The 19,166-nt window shown below is 40.8% G+C and overlaps 1 protein-coding gene across 4 annotated transcripts in view; it reads right to left on the reverse strand.

The window, feature by feature from the left end:
• The window catches only part of mon2 (MON2 homolog, regulator of endosome-to-Golgi trafficking), an 87,604-nt gene that overhangs the window by 26,168 nt on the left and 42,270 nt on the right, over positions 1-19,166 (reverse strand). For 2 of the 4 annotated variants that reach the window (XM_048608075.1, XM_048608074.1), the window contains exons 17-23: positions 15,261-15,362; positions 10,439-10,549; positions 9,067-9,242; positions 7,383-7,545; positions 5,898-6,191; positions 4,300-4,498; positions 3,574-4,190 (exon numbers count right to left, since the gene is read on the reverse strand). In XM_048608075.1, the coding sequence (XP_048464032.1) occupies positions 3,574-4,190; positions 4,300-4,498; positions 5,898-6,191; positions 7,383-7,545; positions 9,067-9,242; positions 10,439-10,549; positions 15,261-15,362 (1,662 nt within the window). The remainder of the gene's footprint in view (positions 1-3,573; positions 4,191-4,299; positions 4,499-5,897; positions 6,192-7,382; positions 7,546-9,066; positions 9,243-10,438; positions 10,550-15,260; positions 15,363-19,166) is intronic. The other 2 variants (XM_048608077.1, XM_048608076.1) reach the window with 1 other exon arrangement.

Consider the following 19,166-nt stretch of genomic DNA (forward strand, 5'->3'; position numbering starts at 1 on the left):
AGTACATTTTGTGCCCTTGCCATGCTCAGTGCTTCCTCTAAGTGTTCAACATGGGGGAGTAGCAATTCGTCAGCTGAGGGAGGACGGTATGCAGTAATCAGCAGGAGGTTTCCTTGCTCATGTTTGACCTGAAGCCATGAGACTTCATGGGATCCAGAGTCAAGGTTGAGGACTCCCAGAGTAACTCCCTCCCAACTGTAAACCATCATGCCGCCACTTCTGCTGGGTCTGTCCTGCTGGTGAGACAGGACATATCCAGGAACGGTGACGGTGATGTCTGTGACATTGTCAGTAAGGTATGATTCTGAGAGTATGACTATGTCAGATTGTTCTTTAACTAGTCTGTGAGGCAGCTCTCTCAATTTTGGCACTATCCCCCCCAGAGGTTAATGAGGAGTACTTTGCAGAGTCGACAGGGCCGTTTCTGCTGTTGTCTTTTCCGCTGCTGAGGTCAATGCCAAGTAATCCGTCTGGTTTCATTTCTTTGAGACTTTGTAGCAATCAGTACAACTGAATGGTTTGCTAGACCATTTCAGAGGGCAATTGAGAGTCAACCACATTGCTGTGGGTCTGGAGTCGATGTAGGTCAGACCAGGTGAGGATGACAGATTTCCTTTCCTGAAGGACATTAGTAAACCAGATGGGTTTTTCAGACAATCAACAATGGTTTCATGGTGATCAGTAGATTCTTAAATACAGATTTTTTTTTTTTTTTAAAACTGAAATCAAATTCCACCATCTGCCATGGTGGGATTCGAACCCAGGTCCCCACAACATTAGATGAGTTTCTGGATTAATAACAAAAGGCCATCGCCTACGTTTCTGCTTTTCATCTTAACTGCTTTCAGCAGCAACAACACTTTTCTATAACAGAGTTTTCATTTGAAAACTAGGGGCCTAATTTTACCAAATTCAAAGCCCATTCACCTATAAATAGTTAAAAATTGATTTGACAGATCCGAGACCTAGCTGGTAACACTTGTGAATTCTTGACAAATTAGCAACGAATCAAATTGAAAAATTAAACACTTGCACTTATTATCAGCAAGAAAACAGCTAAAGACACCCAAATGTCATACCAGCTGCCCACCTTTGTCCATTCAATAGAATGAACTTTATAATCTCATTTTAATGCATTGATTCTGGATCCATGGCTAATATCCCATCAAATGCATAAGAAGCATCCTAATGGAATCACCCCAATGGAGAGAAGATTGTTTCCTTTTGTCAATTGGGCTTATTAAATTAAAAAAAGTCAGTTATAAATATTCAATGAAACAAATACCATAACATATCAGCGTAAGTCACTAAAATCAATCTAAACCAAGCTTACATTACAAGTAACTGGCCCCTTGAGATACTTGACGCAGGAATTTTTGTACGTCACAGCACTGCAACAATATACAAAATCTATGCAAATAATTCTGCCATTTATTACCAATTTATGAAATATTAAATTTGTACTCATTGCAAATGTCTTGAACACTTGGTTAGTGACAGATTAAAATTTCCATAGTCCTATAGGTCCGTAGGGCTGCTCTCTCATTATAGAGAGATAGCTGGTGGTGATTTAACTGAGGGTCACCGTGCCTCAGGCGAGGGAAGGGTTTGGGAAGGACAGTCCTTCATGGTAACCTCAGCTGGTGCAGGAACTAACCCAAACACTATTGCAACCAATTAGTGAAGTTACAACGACACCTTTATGCTGAAGTACTTCTAATTGCTAAATCATCTAATGGATCAACTACAATCCCAGTCAAAACTGCTCATCTCCAACTGCCGTCGTGACATCAATCGCCTCAACCTCTCCACCCCTCTCACCCACTCCAACCTCTCCCCCGCAGAACGTGCAGCCCGCCGCTCCAATCCCAACCTCACCATAAAACCCGCGGACAAGGGAGGCGCAGTTGTAGTATGGCGCACTGACCTCTACATCGCCGAGGCCAGACGCCAAATCTCCGACACCTGCCCCTACACCTCCCCCCTCACCCCCATCCCAGGCCCCAAGAAGACTTTCCACATCAAACAGATGTTCACCTGCACATCTGCTAATGTGGTATACTGCAACCGCTGTTCCCGTTGTGGCCTCCTCTACATCGGGGAAACCAAGTGGAGGCTTGGGGACCGCTTTGCAGAACACCTATGCTCGGTTCACACTAAACAACTGCACCTCCCAGTCGCGAACCATTTCAACTCCCCCTCCCATTCCGCAGACGACATGTCCATCCTGGGCCTCCTGCAGTGCCACAACGATGCCACCCGAAGATTGCAGGAACAGCAACTCATATTCCGCTTGGGAACCCGGCAGCCCAATGGTATCAATGTGGACTTCACAAGCTTCAAAATCTCCCCTCCCCCTACTGCATCCCAAAACCAGCCCAGCTCGTCCCCGCCTCCCTAACCTGTCCTTCCTCCCACCTATCCCCTCCACCCACCTCAAGCCCCACCCCCATCTCCTACCTATTCGCCTCATCCCGCCCCCTTGACCTGTCCGTCCTCCCTGGACTGACCTATGTCCTCCCTACCTCCCCACCTACACTCACCTTTACTGGCTCCATCCCCGCCTCTTTGACCGGTCTGTCTCCTCTCCACCTATCTTCTCCTCTATCCATCTTCTATCCACCTCCCCCTCTCTCCCTATTTATTTCAGAACCCTCTTCACCTCCCCCATTTCTGAAGGAGGATCTAGGCCCGAAACATCAGCCTTCCTGCTCCTCTGATGCTGCTTGGCCTGCTGTGTTCATCCAGCTCTACACCTTGTTATCTCTTGCTCTTACAACCCATTTGTTTTACTTGGTGTTGGACAAAAAAATACAAGTTTTGCCTTGGTATAACCTTTCTCATTAAGTGACATACTAGACTGATACTTGTGTATTCAAGATGTGGAGGTGCCAGTGTTGGACTGGGAGGGAAAAGGTCAGAAATCACACAAAACCAGGTTATAGTCCAACAGGTTTATTTGAAAACACAAGCTTTTGGAACCTCGCTTCTTCTTCAGGTGTTAGTGAGAGGGATGGCATCAGACATATAATTTACATGTAAAACATCTAAAAGATCACACAACTGATGAGCTATTAAATCTTTAATCATTTAGAAGGTTTTAACTGATTAATATGTATATGTAAATCCCCAAATATCTTTCAAGTGACTGCCCTGAGAGAACTAAGGATTTTATCAGTGTAAAGAAGAGGTGACATTTTAGGTTAGACAATGCACGTTAGGTGTGAGAATCTGTTTGTGCTTTGGTTTGGAGTTAGAATGGTTTTATTTCTAAAGTAGGATTTAATAGCATCTTAGGTTTGTTTAACACATCATCAGTTGTGTGACCCTTTGTTCATTTACTTTTCAATCCTGTGTTTGATGCCACCTCTCTCACTAACACCTGAAGGAGGTGCGAGGCTCTGAAAGCTTGTGTTTTCAAATAAACCTGTTGGACTATAACCTGGTGTTGTGTGATTTCTGACCTTGTGTATTCAAGGAATGTATTTACGCACCAGGTTTACAATGGGTATTTTTGCTACCTACTCCATTAACATTATTATGCCTTCAAATCGAGCGTAAAATTTTTAATACCTTCTGTAGGACATCTAGACTTATCAGCACTGCTTCTTGTAGACTGGTCAGCACTGCTTCAGTGTAGGATGGTAGAATGAATGGAGAGGCATCAGAGCTGATTGGAACTGACACAGCACCATGCAATATCACACCCAATTTCTTCAGGTCCTCCATGCTGAAGCCTGACTTGATGTGCTGGTACAGAGCCGGGAAGATCTGCACAAGTGCTGTGAGGAATGGCTGACTAGGAATAAAGAACAGCTTATCACAGGTAGTCGGTGGCTTTGTGCTTTCCAAACCTATCTTGTACCAGGTATTCCATGCAGCCCACCACAGTGCAGAATCCTCAATCTCATCTACTGCTGCACTCAATTCAGCTCCGATATATCTTCCCAGCTTTTCTCCAAGTGAATCTGTCCTGGATAAGGTTCGAGGTGGGGGGATCAGCGGTCCCACAAAAACTGGCATATTAACACCAGATAGACCTTCTGACTTGTCAGAATCTTTTACAGGGGTCACAATTTGTAAAATTTCCTGACAGCTCTTCAGGGCTGCCAGTGAAACTTCATTGTTCTTGCTCAGTGCAGCTGACTGGATATGATCCAACAATACATCCCAGGCTTTTGAAAAGTCCCCTGCAACAAATCAAAATAGACATTATTAACAAGTTCCAAGGTTTTCAGCTACGCAACACTAAAAACAATATAGACATACACTTTGAGAGATTTTGGCAAATAATATTACCCAAAGACTGCAATAAGTATCTCCTGGTGTTAAATATTCTAGCTACTCCAGCCAATGTTAAAACCCATGTCTCTGCCCATTGTTTCTCAGCAGTGTCCCTAGAATGATGAATAAGAATATTTCCACCACCAGACTCAATCTTCTCTTTGTCAGCTGTTGTGGATGATTCTCTAACCCGATCCAAAAGGGGAAATAAAACCTAATATGAAGCAAGAACAAACACGATTAAGTACAAATATCAGTCCGAATGAAATCCATCTCAGAAATTCCAGAGCAAACTGTACCTACTTATAAGCAACAACAAAAACAGAAATTGCTGGAAAAGCTTAGCAATTCTGGCAGCATCTGTGGAGACAAATCAGAATTAATGTTTCGGGTCCAGCGACCCTTCCTAAGCACATCGGAAAACTTCATTGCTCATTTTGGAAGCTCGTACTTTCTGTTGAATGCGACACTTTTTTTTAAATGCCCTCAGTTTTACTGCAAAGTAAGGCAAATTTTCTTTGAAAGCAAAGTCTAATGTCATAGCATTTTCTTTAGCGTTTCTCTTATTGGATAGTTTCAGGGTGAAACATACATTTCCACAGTTTGCGAATCAACACTTTTCTCACGAACACAGTGAAAAACTGTGGAACCTGGAGATCTCAAATAAAGGAAGATAGAAATGTCAAAGAAGAGTCTCATTGACTAGAAACTTTATTTTTTTCTCTCCGTGGCTGCCAGGCCTACTGAATTTCTTCAGCACTTACTGCTTTAATTACTAAATATTCTAGTCTTAGGCTTGCTGTTGTACATTAACACTAGCAACACCACTTGATTAATAGAGCTGCCTAAATACACCTGGATATCAAGGTGTTCAGGAAAGGAAAGAGAAGTATGTTTTTAGGAGAACACTATGCCAGGCAGAGAGGATGTCAAGTGCCAAGGAGAGAAACGCTGGAGGTATAATTACGTTCCAGGCTGAATTCTATTGCCACACATTGAACAAAAGTTCAGAAGTTTATTCGCTGATTTTTGAATTTTGTGTTCCAGACTAAAATATTATAGGTTTAAAAAAAAGTGCATGAATAGCTTTACACTCAGCTTAGAACATTCTGTAGACATTTTTTTCCAAGAGAAAGTTTGTGAGATAACTCACACTGCTTGACATTTACTAATTTAATAACATCTGATCTAACTTTGAAGGAGTTGGCAGTCCTACTGGCCTGAAGTTTAGGAAACAATGGGGATACTGAGCAGGGAGACAGAAGGACCAGTGTGAAAGGCAGGGGGCACCAGTGTGACTCAGTGTAGATCTGAGCTGAGGAGAAGCAAAGTCTTAGAAGGGGCTGCATAGAACCTGTCCCAAGTTCAAAGTATCACAGTGACCAGACACAAGTCAGGATAAAGGCAGGAAAAGAAACAGAGGAACACAGCATGGCAAGAGGTTAAAAAAAAGAGTCAGGGAAGGAACAATTTATGAAACTGTCAAAGGGAAATGAGAGGCTGAGATGTGAAACTGTTATTCAGCTAAAATCCTTGAGATGAAGGTGCCATGTGACCCACCAGACCTGGAATATTAACCAGTACAAATAATTATTTTCTGGCTTGTTTAGTACCTTCCACAACACTGTATGCCAGGTGGCATGCTGTAGTAAAGTACCGTGCGCACCAACTGTAGAGAACAAGGTCTGTCCTCCACTCTTTCGGACAGCTGGCCTTGGATCCACACACAGTTCTCCCAGCTTTGAGTAAAGGCACAACCAGAGACAGTCAAATGGAGGAGCAGGATGGAACGGCCGATTTAAAGGGACTCCCTTTTCCTCTGCCTGTTTCTGCAGCAGAGCTTCCTCCTTGTCTAGTTCCTTCTCAATGGTCTCTCCTCGTTGGAAGAAATAGTCTGAGATGTTCCACTGCCGGAAAAGCACACAGAGGAATGTTCCAAAGATTGAGAAATATTGTAAAAGTAACTGATTATTTTGCTTACCAGAGACCTACCGAAGTTCTACATTCTAAAATTTTGAAGGAAATCAAAATATGGTATAAACTCTCATTTTTGCTTAACAAAGTGCCTTTCTTGTGGGAATACAATATGAATAATTTTAAATGCATAATTATCCTAACATGGAAACAATTAGTGTAGTTCAGTTTCAAAGAACCTGATTCATTTAGCTGATCTTGTAATAGAATAATGCTTGAAGTTGTTAACAAAAAGCAAGCATTCAATAAGTAACAATCTCTATAATAAAACAATTAAATCTTTATAATGAACTGAATTTTGAGACAGAACAGTGTGTTCCGGATATGAAGATGCACCCAACAAGATATCAGTGGAGACTATTCTCAGCTGTAACTGAGGAAGCATGAAACTAGATAAGATTAACAGCTCCCAATGCCAAAAGCAACAAGAACTTCAAAGTCAGTTAATGATTAAATAGTAAACTGCAATCATAAAACCAGATATTTACAAGGTTGCAATGTTAGGGAGAAAAGACAATCAGCCCTGCTTCAAAGTAATGGCTTAGTATCATTGTTATCATCTAATTATTGTTTTAAAAATGAATATTTTACTAATCAATGAGGTAATAAGTTGCAATACAGTATCTTAGAAAGCTAATTCTAGTTTTGTCCTATTCAAACAACATCAAAGACAAGTTTATCCAAACTAAATTTAAAATATACTGTGAAGCAAAGTGGACAACTTGCATTGAACCACAGACGTTGCATCAAAGAATTGGTATTGACTTTGACCATTTTAGCTGCACTGAAACGCAGATACAAAGGTTGGAGTGCCACATGAGAAAAGCACTGATAGCACAGGAAAACACTGGTGTGATGTTTATGTTCTACACAAGGTTCTGTCAGCCCACTACCATGATCCCCATCAACAGATCCTTCTGTCAGCCCACTTCCATGATCCCCATCAACAGATCCTTCTGTCAGCCCACTACCATGATCCCCATCAACAGATCCTTCTGTCAGCCCACTACCATGAACCCCATCAACAGATCCTCTTAATTCTTCACTCTCGCATCACGTGTCCCCTGCCGTGCACTTTTGTGTCACATTGAAGGACAAAATTCTTACCAGTTATAACAACTTACCAAAAGACCTATTGAGGTCAAACTGATGTTGAGCTCCTGATTCTGAAGCCCAAAGCTGCCAGCTACATCCACAACAATCTGAAGGCAGGTACTGGGCATGGTGGGTAGAAAATCAGTCACCACTAACTGCAAACATTGGAATGCTGTGCGGATTAGAGATTCTCTGCAAAGAGTAGTAAGAGTCATTATTAATCAAGCGAAACCATTCCAGCAGAGGAAGGAGAACACTTCGGAAAATATTTAATGAGAATAAAAACCAAGTATTAAAACCCTGCCCTAATTAAATTTATATATTAATTACATCTGCACCCTCTAGAAGTATTCTTATGGATTAGAAAGTACTAAATCAATCTCATGGTACATTAAGGCAAGTTTAGACTTAGAAAAAAAAGGAGCATTTTCAGCTTCTGAAGTCTTTCCAACAACAATTAGCATTTATATAGTTTTTTTAACATCTTAAAACACCCCAAGGTGCTTTGCAGGAATGGAATCAGATTATGGGACAAGTGACTACACTCCAGATCAAGTGTTTGGCTCTTTTCAGTAAAGTGTCCAAAAACCTGCATATAGCAGTCTTAAATGCAAGTTAAATTAACATTGGATATGTTTTGCTTCATAGTGGTCAGTTTTTATGGACCAGTTTCAGATTTCTGCAGTTTCATACGTCTTACACTTGTGTTTCAGAAGACTAACAGTTACTTGGATAACTTGATTTTAAAAACAAAATCACAAAAAATAAAACAAAACGCATTCTACCTGCCACTACAAAAGGACAATAGTGATGGTGATGGAAATAGATTTTAAAGTTCATATTTGTAAACTAACACGAAAAGCAAACCATGATCACTAACACGCTTCTGAGCAAAGCATATACTTAGAGTCATTTACAACAGGACGCCAATCAAAACCATGCCAACTTCCTGCAGAGAAATCCAGTCAGTCCCACAAACCTGCTTGATCTTGTAGCACTGTAGTTTATTTTCTCAAGTGCTCACCTAACTTATTTCTGAAATCATTGATTATTTCCACACCAACCATCTTTGAGGACAGCAATTTCCAGGCCATTATCATGGGCTACGTAAAAGAAGTTCCTCCTCACATCACCTCTTGCCAAAACCTTAAATCTGTTTCCCCCTACAGCTTATACTATCAGCTCAGAGGAACAACTTTTCCCGGTGTTTTTTGTCAAACCAATCATAATATTACATGTTTCAAACAAAACTCCCATTATAATCTCCTTTGCTCCAAGAACAAAGCTAGCTTTTCCAACCTAACCTCGTAGCTAAAATCCCGATCCTTGGATCCAACCTTGGACAGATCTCTTCTGTGCCCTCTCAAAAACTCTTGTATCCGTCCTAGAGTGGGGTGACTAGAACTGGATGCAACAGCCTAGCTGGGGCCTAAACAGAGCTTTATTCAGGGCTTAGTTTTTGTATTCAATTGATCTATTTATCAATGCAAAGATTCCACATGGTTTACTCACAACTCTCGAGTCCTGGAACCTCTGTTCTTGCATATTTGTTAGAACTCAGCCATTAAGCCAATATTGGTTCTTCATGGTCATTTGATGGTATGAAAGGGGCAATTCAAATATAACTTTATAATGGGTAGAAATGCTGTTTCAGGCTTCAGACATAGTACGTGGAAACAAAGAGACAACAAAGCAAGAACAGCTGCTACTGACCCTTGATCATTTCGAATTGCTTCTATGACTCCCAACACCAATGGCCAGCCAGGCCCCAGGCTGTCTCCCTCATTCTGCAGGATTTGAAGCACGCACTCCAACTGTTTCTGTCGGATGTCAGGGTGCACAATATTGGACAATTCCTTCAATGGATTCAGCAGCAGCGACTGCAACCTCTGCAAGGAAATCCAAAAGCAAGCTCAGAGCAAAGTCAAAACGCCATTGAGAAATAAGATCTTATAAAAGAATCCAATTTTTAAAGCAAATTATTAGAGCAAAGAAGAATAGAGAACCTTTGAAGTGAACATCAAAAATTCAACAGTTTCTTAAGAGCTAAATTTCAATGACAAAATTGAAAAAGACGCTCTGGCCAAGAACAAAAGGGTAATCAGTTCATTTTAAATAGGAAGATGACAAAATGCAAGCAAGGTTGGTAAGTTATCACCAGAAGGTGACATGTAGACATAGAGGTCCACAAATTTGCTTATTCTCTAGTTTTGTTTCAAACAATAGTTCAGACAATTACTTCTGCATGGCTATTGGTCTGAACAAGGAACTATAGCGAAGGTTGTTCCTGACTTCATTTAGGGCTTGGTGTTCAGTGGTACCCGCTGCATCAACCAAATGATTTTGCAAGAATGACAACGGCAATAGCTAAAGAAATCTCAGTTGTGCATGTGTTAAAATTCCATCGTTCAATTTTGACAAAATCTACAATACACTGATCACTTGCTACACATTTGCAACAGATCAGCAGTAAAATTTGTGCTTTAAAGGACTGGTTTATCACTAGAGAATATTCCTGTTCTCCTGTCACTGGGCCTAAGCTGGTTATAAATCAACTAAATTTAAGTTAAGCAAATTTTATGGGTCACAGAAACAATTTAAATTTTCTGCCTTAAATACTTTTGCTCAGCAAATTGGAAGTATGCTTTGGCCATCACTCTCAGACATTTGTTCAGAAATGACTCCTTAAGACAAACGATGTTCAAAACTCATTACAAAGCGATAAAAGATTTGAGGGAGGCAGTTTTGATGTTAATGATTGCATTGCAAATAAAAGGGCTAATCACAGCAAGATGCTTTTGCAATGTGCCCCAGGTCTTATAAACACGCAGTCAGAGATGGTTTTCCTTCTGCAACCTGTGCTACTTCATTAAACTTGGTTGAAATGACAAATTTCCAGTGGGAATGGAATTGGTCTGGGATCCGTTAAGGAGTTCTTCCATAAATAAGAACTGTAACGAGAGCACACAATGGATTGCCATTAGGCCTCGGGCAAAATACATCTCTTTCTTCCTCTAGTCAATAGCAATGTTTGAGTGAACGGTTTGTAAAATCAATTCCTGCTTCTTTCTCTTGATGAACTAACCTGATTTTGTGATAGTGGTGGATCATGTTTAAAAGACAACCCAGCTTTTATCAGAGAAGTCACAGCTTCTGCTCCCCACTCCCGCATTCTGGCATTTGGGTGCTGGCATACCTGTGAACCAAATGGGAAAAATAGCATTTAGGTATTAAGTAGGAGCCAAATGTTTTAGGAAAACAGAAAGGGAAAGTTACGGAGTGCACTTTGACCTCACAAATAAGTTAGTTCAAAAGAAAAATAAAAGCCAACAGATTCTAAAGTAAAATCCGTTCTTGAACAGTTTGTTAGCTTAGATGCACATCAACAAACTATCAAATTTACAAAACTAAACCTGAGACCTAGGACATTGGATCACAAACTGTCTAATACCCATGCCACCCTCAAAACAATCACCACAGACTACTGCTAGCAGGCCCCTCTCTCCTTCAATTTAACATCTGAAAACATAAAAGCAAAATTATTTTGATCATATGTGCTGTCACGATTGTCAAGTGTATTTAATGATGAAAGCAGCTGCTTTTCACTGAACTGACAGATTACCACATAACATGCCAGCAAGAACAAATGACAAACATTACATTGTTCATAAGTTGTAACTTTCAATCCCACGTAAGATTTTGCATCTGTAAAAGTAGCACACTGCAATTAATACTGATTGACTTGCATAACTACCATAAATTGACATCACCACTCAACTTCCCACAAGGAATTGTCAAACTTCTTATTAAATTCAAAGAACCAGCACAACTTACTAAATTCAGGAGTGACCAGACAGCGCTGCTTTCATTGATGCTACAGTAATTGTGTAAATGTAGCCTGAATATAGAATCATACCTTAATCTGACACAGCATCAAAGTGAAAGCAGGCAGCCCAGGGAAAGAGTGAATTGTGCTCTAACACAGAGATGAACTGTGCCTCAACTCCAGATAAGATTAGCAATGGTGTAAGTGGAAACCATTCTTCACCAACACTAATCTTGAAAACGTAAGTCAACCCTCAAAACAAATAACTACTATGTCAAGATAGCTAAGCTTCATTGCTGATCCTGTTCTAGATGACATTTGCAGATCACATACCTCACGTAGCCAAGTAACTTTCCACACAATGCTGCAGAACAAGAGTGCCTATTACAAATCAGATGCCGAAGAAGCAATGTTCCAAAAATTACATTTTGCTGAAAAATTAAAATTGACATCTAACGTAAATGATAATCATTTGCTTCCCTCATGCCTGTGACATTTATTAGCCCATATAATATATATTTATTCTGATAGCAGGTAATAATTCTGTAGGCTATGAGCATTATGCTTCAAGTGAATCAAATAACTTGTGATAGAACACAAGAGTAATTAATTTATTAAGATACACATTCAGTTACTTAAAGAAGCATTGTGGTACAGGAATAATACTTCAGAAGTGCTTTTGCAGGGTCCATTCCAGCTTCGATCAGGACCGGCACAGAAATCATTCATATTATTTGCTCTGTTTAAATTATCTCCTGAATGATTCAACATAACGTTATAAAATTTGCTAGTTTTATTATCAAGTGAAATGTCTCCAATTTTAATACCTACATTCAGACCGGACACATATGCAGTGCTCTCAAGACACTGATTAATTTTGTTAAGCACAAAAATCAACACAATATAAATAACTCCGAACAATACCTTTTAAACATGTTAAATAATTTTCCATTGCATAATTGGAATTAAGCACAGCTATTGTCCCATGGTATTTGCAATGCAATACTGATCTACACATTTGGCTCATTTAAGGATTGGCTTTGAGCTACCCTGATTGTACAGAGCTTATTCAATGACTAGCTCAACTACACAAGATCCACACTCCTTATACAACTATGTGGAGTCAGTGTGTAGCATGGGCTGTTCTCAGCACCCATGGCTGGGAGAGCAGGATCATAGTGGATCCCTTCTTTGGAATGTCATCCTATGAACTGTAGAAATGGTACAGAGAAGATTTACAAGGATGTTCCTGAGACTGGGGGGTTTCAGTTACAGGGAGAGGCTGGACAGGATTGGACTTTTTATTTTACAGTGTAGGAGGCTGAGGTTAAGTCACAAGATTCATAGGTTAGGTAAACAGCCAAGGTCTTTTCTCCAGGGTGGGGGAGTCCAAAACGAGAGTGCATAGATTTAAAGAGGATGGGGAAAGATTTGAAAGGGACCTGAGGGGCAACTTTTTTCACACAGAGAATGGCTCATATGTGCAACAAACTGCCAGAGGAAGTGGTAGGGGTGAGTACAATTACAACATTTAAAAGACATTTGGACAAGTACATGAATAGGAAAGGTTTAGAGGGATATGGGCCAAACACAGGCAAATGGGATGAGTTCATTTTTGGAAACCTGGATAAGTTGGACCGAAGGGTTTGCATGCTGTATGACTCTATGACTCCATGATAGAAATGCCAAAATGTGGATGTAAGGAAAGAGTGGCAGAATAATTGGGAATTTTTTTTTCCCATTCAAACAAAACTAAGCTAAGGCCAAATTTCAAAAGAATACCTCATGCATGAATGTTCTTTCACTTACCTATGCAAATTATAGATCCTCTACACTTGGCGGTTACATTTTCTTGGATGATCAAAATACTCCTCAACTTCACATTGTTTCATTTACTGTCAATTTTGCTCAGTCTTACCAATCCTACTTGTATTTCAGAAGATGGCGGAGGCAGTGGCGTAGTGGTCGGACACTGCTTTGAATGCCACCATGGCAGGTGGTGAAATACGAAGTAAACAAAAAAAAAGCTCGAATAAAAAGTTGGTCCAATGAGGTAACCAGTATCGGTTGTTTTAAAAACTCATCTGTTTCACTAATACCCCTAGAGAAGAAAATCTACCATTCCTACTTGGTTTTGCCTGTGTGACTCTAGACTCACACATGTGGTTGACTCCTAACTGCCCACTGGGCAATTAGGGATGGACAATTAAAGCCAGCCTTGCCAATATTCCAAGAATGAGTAGAATAAAATCCATTCCAAGGCTGCCGGGAGTCTAGCAACATTAAAGACGGTGTTGAAGAGGGGCTAAACTCTGTTGGCTCCTTCAGGAAGACAAGAAAGGTTCCACAACAATTCTTCAAAAAGTGAACAGAGTTCTCCCAGTGTCCTGACCATGGTTGATTCTTCTCCCATCAGTACAGATATGTCCTCCAGTAATGCATTTATCTGTTACTTGTAAAAGTTTAGCTTGCACATTGGCAATGACATCTTCCTACATAAGTGACCATAGTTCAACTCTTCACTTGATGTTCATTACTCGGAATGTTTTGTGGAGGTAAAAGGCACTGTGTTAATGCAAATTCCATCTTAGCTGCAGGCTTATTTTAACAAAAGTATCACGAGATATTTTACTATTCTGCAGTCCTTGAGATTGTTCCATCTCTGTGGGTTCATGGTGACTGGGGAAAGGTATTGAACTTTATAAACAGCTACCACAGTGAAATCTTCCCTCATAATGCAAGATCTCAACATCCCAAATCTGGATCCAAAGAGCTCCGCTGATCCTTTCCAAATGTAAAAGTTGAATTAATCTCAACACCTTTCCAGTGTTATATCCTCCAGTGAGAATACATTACACTGTTGTACTGCTTGAATCTAGTACACATTTAAAATATTAAGTTATGAAAATTTGCAAATAGAACAAAGTGGAAAATGTATTAATGATAACAATACAAGTATAACGGCTTTGGGGAGAACAGCTTTGTCAAGGATGCTTAGATAACAGGGAAGGACTTACCTTCTGCAAAAGGTGAGAGGAAGCGATAGGAAGAAAACAGAAAGGGACAGCATGAAGGTGACAGGTTAGAGAACATGGTAAAATTCATAGTGCTTCACTTGGCAATGGCGCAGTGAAAATTACGTGGCTTATTTCTAGATGAATACTACAATTTGAACTTGCCAGAATCACTATTATAGATGCATAACCACTTCCTCAAACTTTAGAGATGCAAAAGTGTCACTATTTCAGAATAATCGTGTAAAACAAAATGATAAAGAGTTCTGCTCTATTGTGTCCCAAAATTTTAATATTACACCTGTCACGAACCCAAACATTCTACTTAACTAAATAATAATGCTGTGTTCAGCTTTACCAAACTTTAAATTTTATGATGCAAAGACAGAGCGGATCCAAAAATGAATACTTTTCCCTCAACTACCATAGAGAACAACAGGCACTTCTACCTCAGATGCAGAGGTTACATGTGCAGCTTAATAATCTCTCTCAATAACCCAAACTAAAGTTGAACAGGTGCCTTAGAAGAGCACATCACAGTGCTAAAATAGTCCTAAATTTTTTTCCGAATTTTTCTTACTGTCTTTCCAGTCAAGTTGACATGATCATTTCCAGGGCAAGTAACCTTAGAATCATGCCCACATGAAATTAAAATATGACTTTTCAAATTCTGAGAGGTGTTCATTTGATTAGTCCAGTAGAAACTTTGGTATTTCAATCTACTTAATCCCCAACCCATTTTGATGTATGCCCATAAGTTATTCTTTCATCAAGACTATTTTCTAAGGAACATTTTATTTCTGTGAAACATTTGGCAAATTGCAGCTTTTTTTAAAAATATGTGTCAAATACTGGGGGCATTATTTATGTAATTTTAATGTAATTCTTTTTCTGAAATAATCTGGAATTGGTATTCTAAGCAACTTACTGCTATATATTACATGAATATTAAAAACATAGGTGGGAAGCATATATTTGCTGAATTAAAATTATTCACTCTCTTATTAAATCTGATACAAGTTACATATACAGTTAACAATGAATACAACAAAAAATAAATGGTTTACCTCCAGTAAGTGTCCTGTTAAAGGCCTCCAGAGAATCTCAATTCGGTGCATATTCACTAATCCTGTTTCGAGCAATTTAGCAACAGCAAATAGAGAAGGTTCCTAAGTAAAGAATAAACAAATTATTAGCATCAGAAATAAACCAGATTCACAAAAGTTATACCAGGGTTGAATGGGTTGAATTGTGTGGCCAGTTCCCCAGACTAGGCTTGCATTCCTTTGAATAAAAAAAAAGATTTGGGGTATTCTAATCTAAATGATCAAGGAAGTAGGTAAGATAGGGAAAAAAACATTTCCTCTGGTGGATGCTTGAAGAAATACATTTGTAAGGACATTGTACACCTGTGACTTGCCATTGTCATGATTTCACACTTGAATTTGAGAAGCCATAAAAAAAACTACATGAAATATGCTGCCGAGAGCGCGCATCTGAAATTGTGTTGATTATCAGAGCTCTAAGAGAGTCAAAGCCAGTAAGAACAAATAGAAGAATTGGAACTCCAGTCTGCTACTTTGAAGTATGAGATAGTTTGGCTGTGAATTTGAGTCCCTGATACTGTGGAAATGAAAGATGATATTAAATAGAATGGGAACTTCTTCCTATCTCAGTAGCAAAATTAAGAAGCACCTACAGAACTAAACAAAAAAGACCTGAACAAATAAGTGTATCAATCTCATTATTTGTGGGTGGGTAAAGACATAAACAGTTTTGCACCCTAAACCTCACTGAAGAGCTTAGATGCCAAACTGGAGAAATTTTGAAGGCCTTGTAAAAACATTTTGAACGCTCTGCTGTGAACAGGCAGGATTGAACAAAGTTCATGGGGAGACAGAAAATACTGATTAATATGCGATGGCACTGACTCATCTAGTTGAATCTTTACAGTTTGGACAACTGAAAGATGATCTCATGAAACACAGAAATGTATTCTGCACAAAAGATCTTGCTGTGAGAGGATGTTTTCTGAGACAGGAGAAACTTACTCTCAAGGAAACTACTGACAAAATGGAGAAAATCTGAGGTTGTTAATTATTGGCTAGAGACTATTCGTGTAAGAATAGCCTACACATTGTGCTGAGAGACAGTCCAGGCCAAAGCAGACCAATATCATAGGAAAACAGAAACATATGTAGAAGAATAGAAGAAAGATCAAGACCAGGTACAGAAGTTATATATTGTGGAGGACATTACACAAAACAAAAAGAAATATGATCCAGGAAGGAAAAAGCTGTGCTGAATCACTTAGTACACAAATATTTAATTGGAAAGAAGCAAGGCAATCCTACAAAGATGGCAGCTGAAGAGATATCAGGCACTGGCTCCGTTAAATCACTCTACACAAGTAGGCATCATCAGATCTAAAGCGAAAAATGGTTAGTGACTGCTGGAATGAAGATTATGAAGGAATGTATCAAGTGAATGCAAAGTATAAGATAGACCACCAGTGCTTTGTGTAACACCATGAGTTTCATAAATCTGTGCAAAATGATAATTTTAAAATGAAACCCTCAAAAGCAGGATTGAAGTTAAACACGTGAACAATACTCAACCCAACAGAACAAAAGAAGCTGAAAGGCAAAGCAATAGGAAAAATGAAGACCCATAATTCTAGACAGTAGATGAAAGACAAGCTGGAAAAGAAGGCAGTACTCAAGAAAACGAAAACTTCTACAGACTGGATTAACAGCATTATAGCAGTGAAAGCGGGAAAACTGAAAGTACACTTAAATCCAAGGATCTCACTCAGCTTTGAAGAGAGCTCACCACCCTATATCAAACATGGAAGAAATTCTCCCACAACTTACCATGATAAAGGTCTTTATGACCCTTGATGTGAAGGATGGTTACTAACAACTGAAGCTAATGAAAGCAGCGGTTTTTAAACTACGAGATAGTAGGAACTGCCGACACTGGAGTCTGAGACAACAAAGTGTGGAGCTGGATGAACACAGCAGGCCAGGCAGCATCAGAGGAGCAGGAAAGCTGATGTTTTGGGCCTGGACCTTTCTTCAGAAATGGGAGAGGGGAAGGGGGCTCCGAAATAAATAGAGAGAGGGGGTGGCGATGATGGAAGGTAGATAGTGGAGCAGATAGGTGGAGAGAAGACGGACAGGTCAAGGAGGTGGGGATGAAGCCAGTACAGGTGAGTGCAGGCAGGGAATTGGGATGGGGGTTGGTCAGTGAGGAGGGAGGGGCGGGTAGGTGGGAGGGAAAATGGGCAGGTCAAGGATGGCAGGGATGAGGCTAGTAGGTAGGAAGTGGGGTTGGGGATTGGTCAGTGAGGTGGGAGGAGCGGATAAGTGGGAGAAAGACGGACTGGTCTTGGGATGAGGTTGGGGGTGGGGAGATTTTGAAGCTTGTAAAGTCCACATTGAGACCATTGGGCTGCAGGGTTCCCAGGAGGAATATGAGATGCTGTTCCTCCAGCCTTCAGGTGGCATCGTTGTGGCACTGGAGGAGACCCAGGATGGACATGTCGTCCAAGGAGTGGGAGGGGGAGTTGAAGTGGTTCACAACTGGGAGGTGTTGTCGTTTGTCACGAATCAAGCGTAAGTGCTCCACAAAGCGGTCTCCAAGCCTCCGCTTGGTTTCCCTGATGTAGAGGAGGCCACATCGGGAACAGCGGATACAAAATACCACATTAGCGGATGCGCAGGTGACAATCTGTTTAATGTGGAAGGTTTTCTTGGGGCCTCGGATGGAAGTGAGGGGAGAGGTGAGGGGAGAGGTGAGGGGAGAGGTGAGGGGCAGGTGTAGCACCTCCTGTGGTAGCAGGGAAAAGTGCCAGGGGTGGTGGGGCTAGTGGGGAGTGTGGAGTGGACGAGGGAGTCGCAAAGAGAGCGGTCCCTCCGAAAGGCAGATAAGGGTGGGGAGGGAAATATATCCTTGGTAGTGGGGTCAGATTGCAGGTGGCGGAAGTGGCAGACAATGATGCATTGAATCCGGATGTTGATGGGGTGATACGTGATACTTGATATGTAACTTAGCTAATTTCCTGCCTAATTTGTCACCAGAGTGTGAACCTCTACACAAACTCGGTAGTTGCATGGGTATTGGAGAACACAACAAGCAGCAGCTTTCACTCAAGTTAAACAATTCTGTGGAGTTCAATATTCTGTGGAAGTCAACAATCTAGCAGAGACACTGAGTCTGAAAGACAACTATCTTGTTTTAGTAAAGCATTCATCACAAGACTGGAACTCACCAGAAAAGAAATATGAGCCCATGAATGAGCAGCTACCAGCCAAACTGTGAACACTAACATGCAAGTGTGCCATTAAAAGACCTGAATATTTTAAAGGTTACGGAAGAAATGCATGTGCAGGGATAGGCTAAAGTGGAAGAGACTATTACAAGAGATAACAAGGTGTAGAGCTGGATGAACACAGCAGGCCAAGCAGCATCAGAGGAGCAGGAAAGCTGACGTTTCGGGCCTAGACCCTTCTTCAGAAATGGGGGAGGGGAAGGGGGTTCTGAAATAAATAGGGAGAGAGGGGGAGGTGGATAGAAGATGGATAAAGGAGCAGATAGGTGGAGAGGAGACAGACAGGTCAAAGAGGCGGGGATGGAGCCAGTAAAGGTGAGTGTAGGTGGGGAGTTAGGGAGGGAATAGGTCAGTCCAGGGAGGACAGCACCTCCCAGTCGCAAACCATTTCAACTCCCCCTCCCATTCCTCAGACGACATGTCCATCCTGGGCCTCCTGCAGTGTCGCAACGATGACACCCGAAGGTTGCAGGAACAGCACCTCATATTTCGCTTGGGAACCCTGCAGCCCAATGGTATCAATGTGGACTTGACAAGCTTCAAAATCTCCCCTCCCCCAACCGCATCCCAAAACCAGCCCAGCTTGTCTCCACCTCCCTAACCTGTCCTTCCTCCCACCTATCCCCTCCTCCCACCTCGT

This window comes from Rhincodon typus, chromosome 18, assembly GCF_021869965.1.
Source record: "Rhincodon typus isolate 14 chromosome 18, sRhiTyp1.1, whole genome shotgun sequence".
Taxonomy (NCBI): Eukaryota; Metazoa; Chordata; class Chondrichthyes; order Orectolobiformes; family Rhincodontidae; genus Rhincodon; species Rhincodon typus.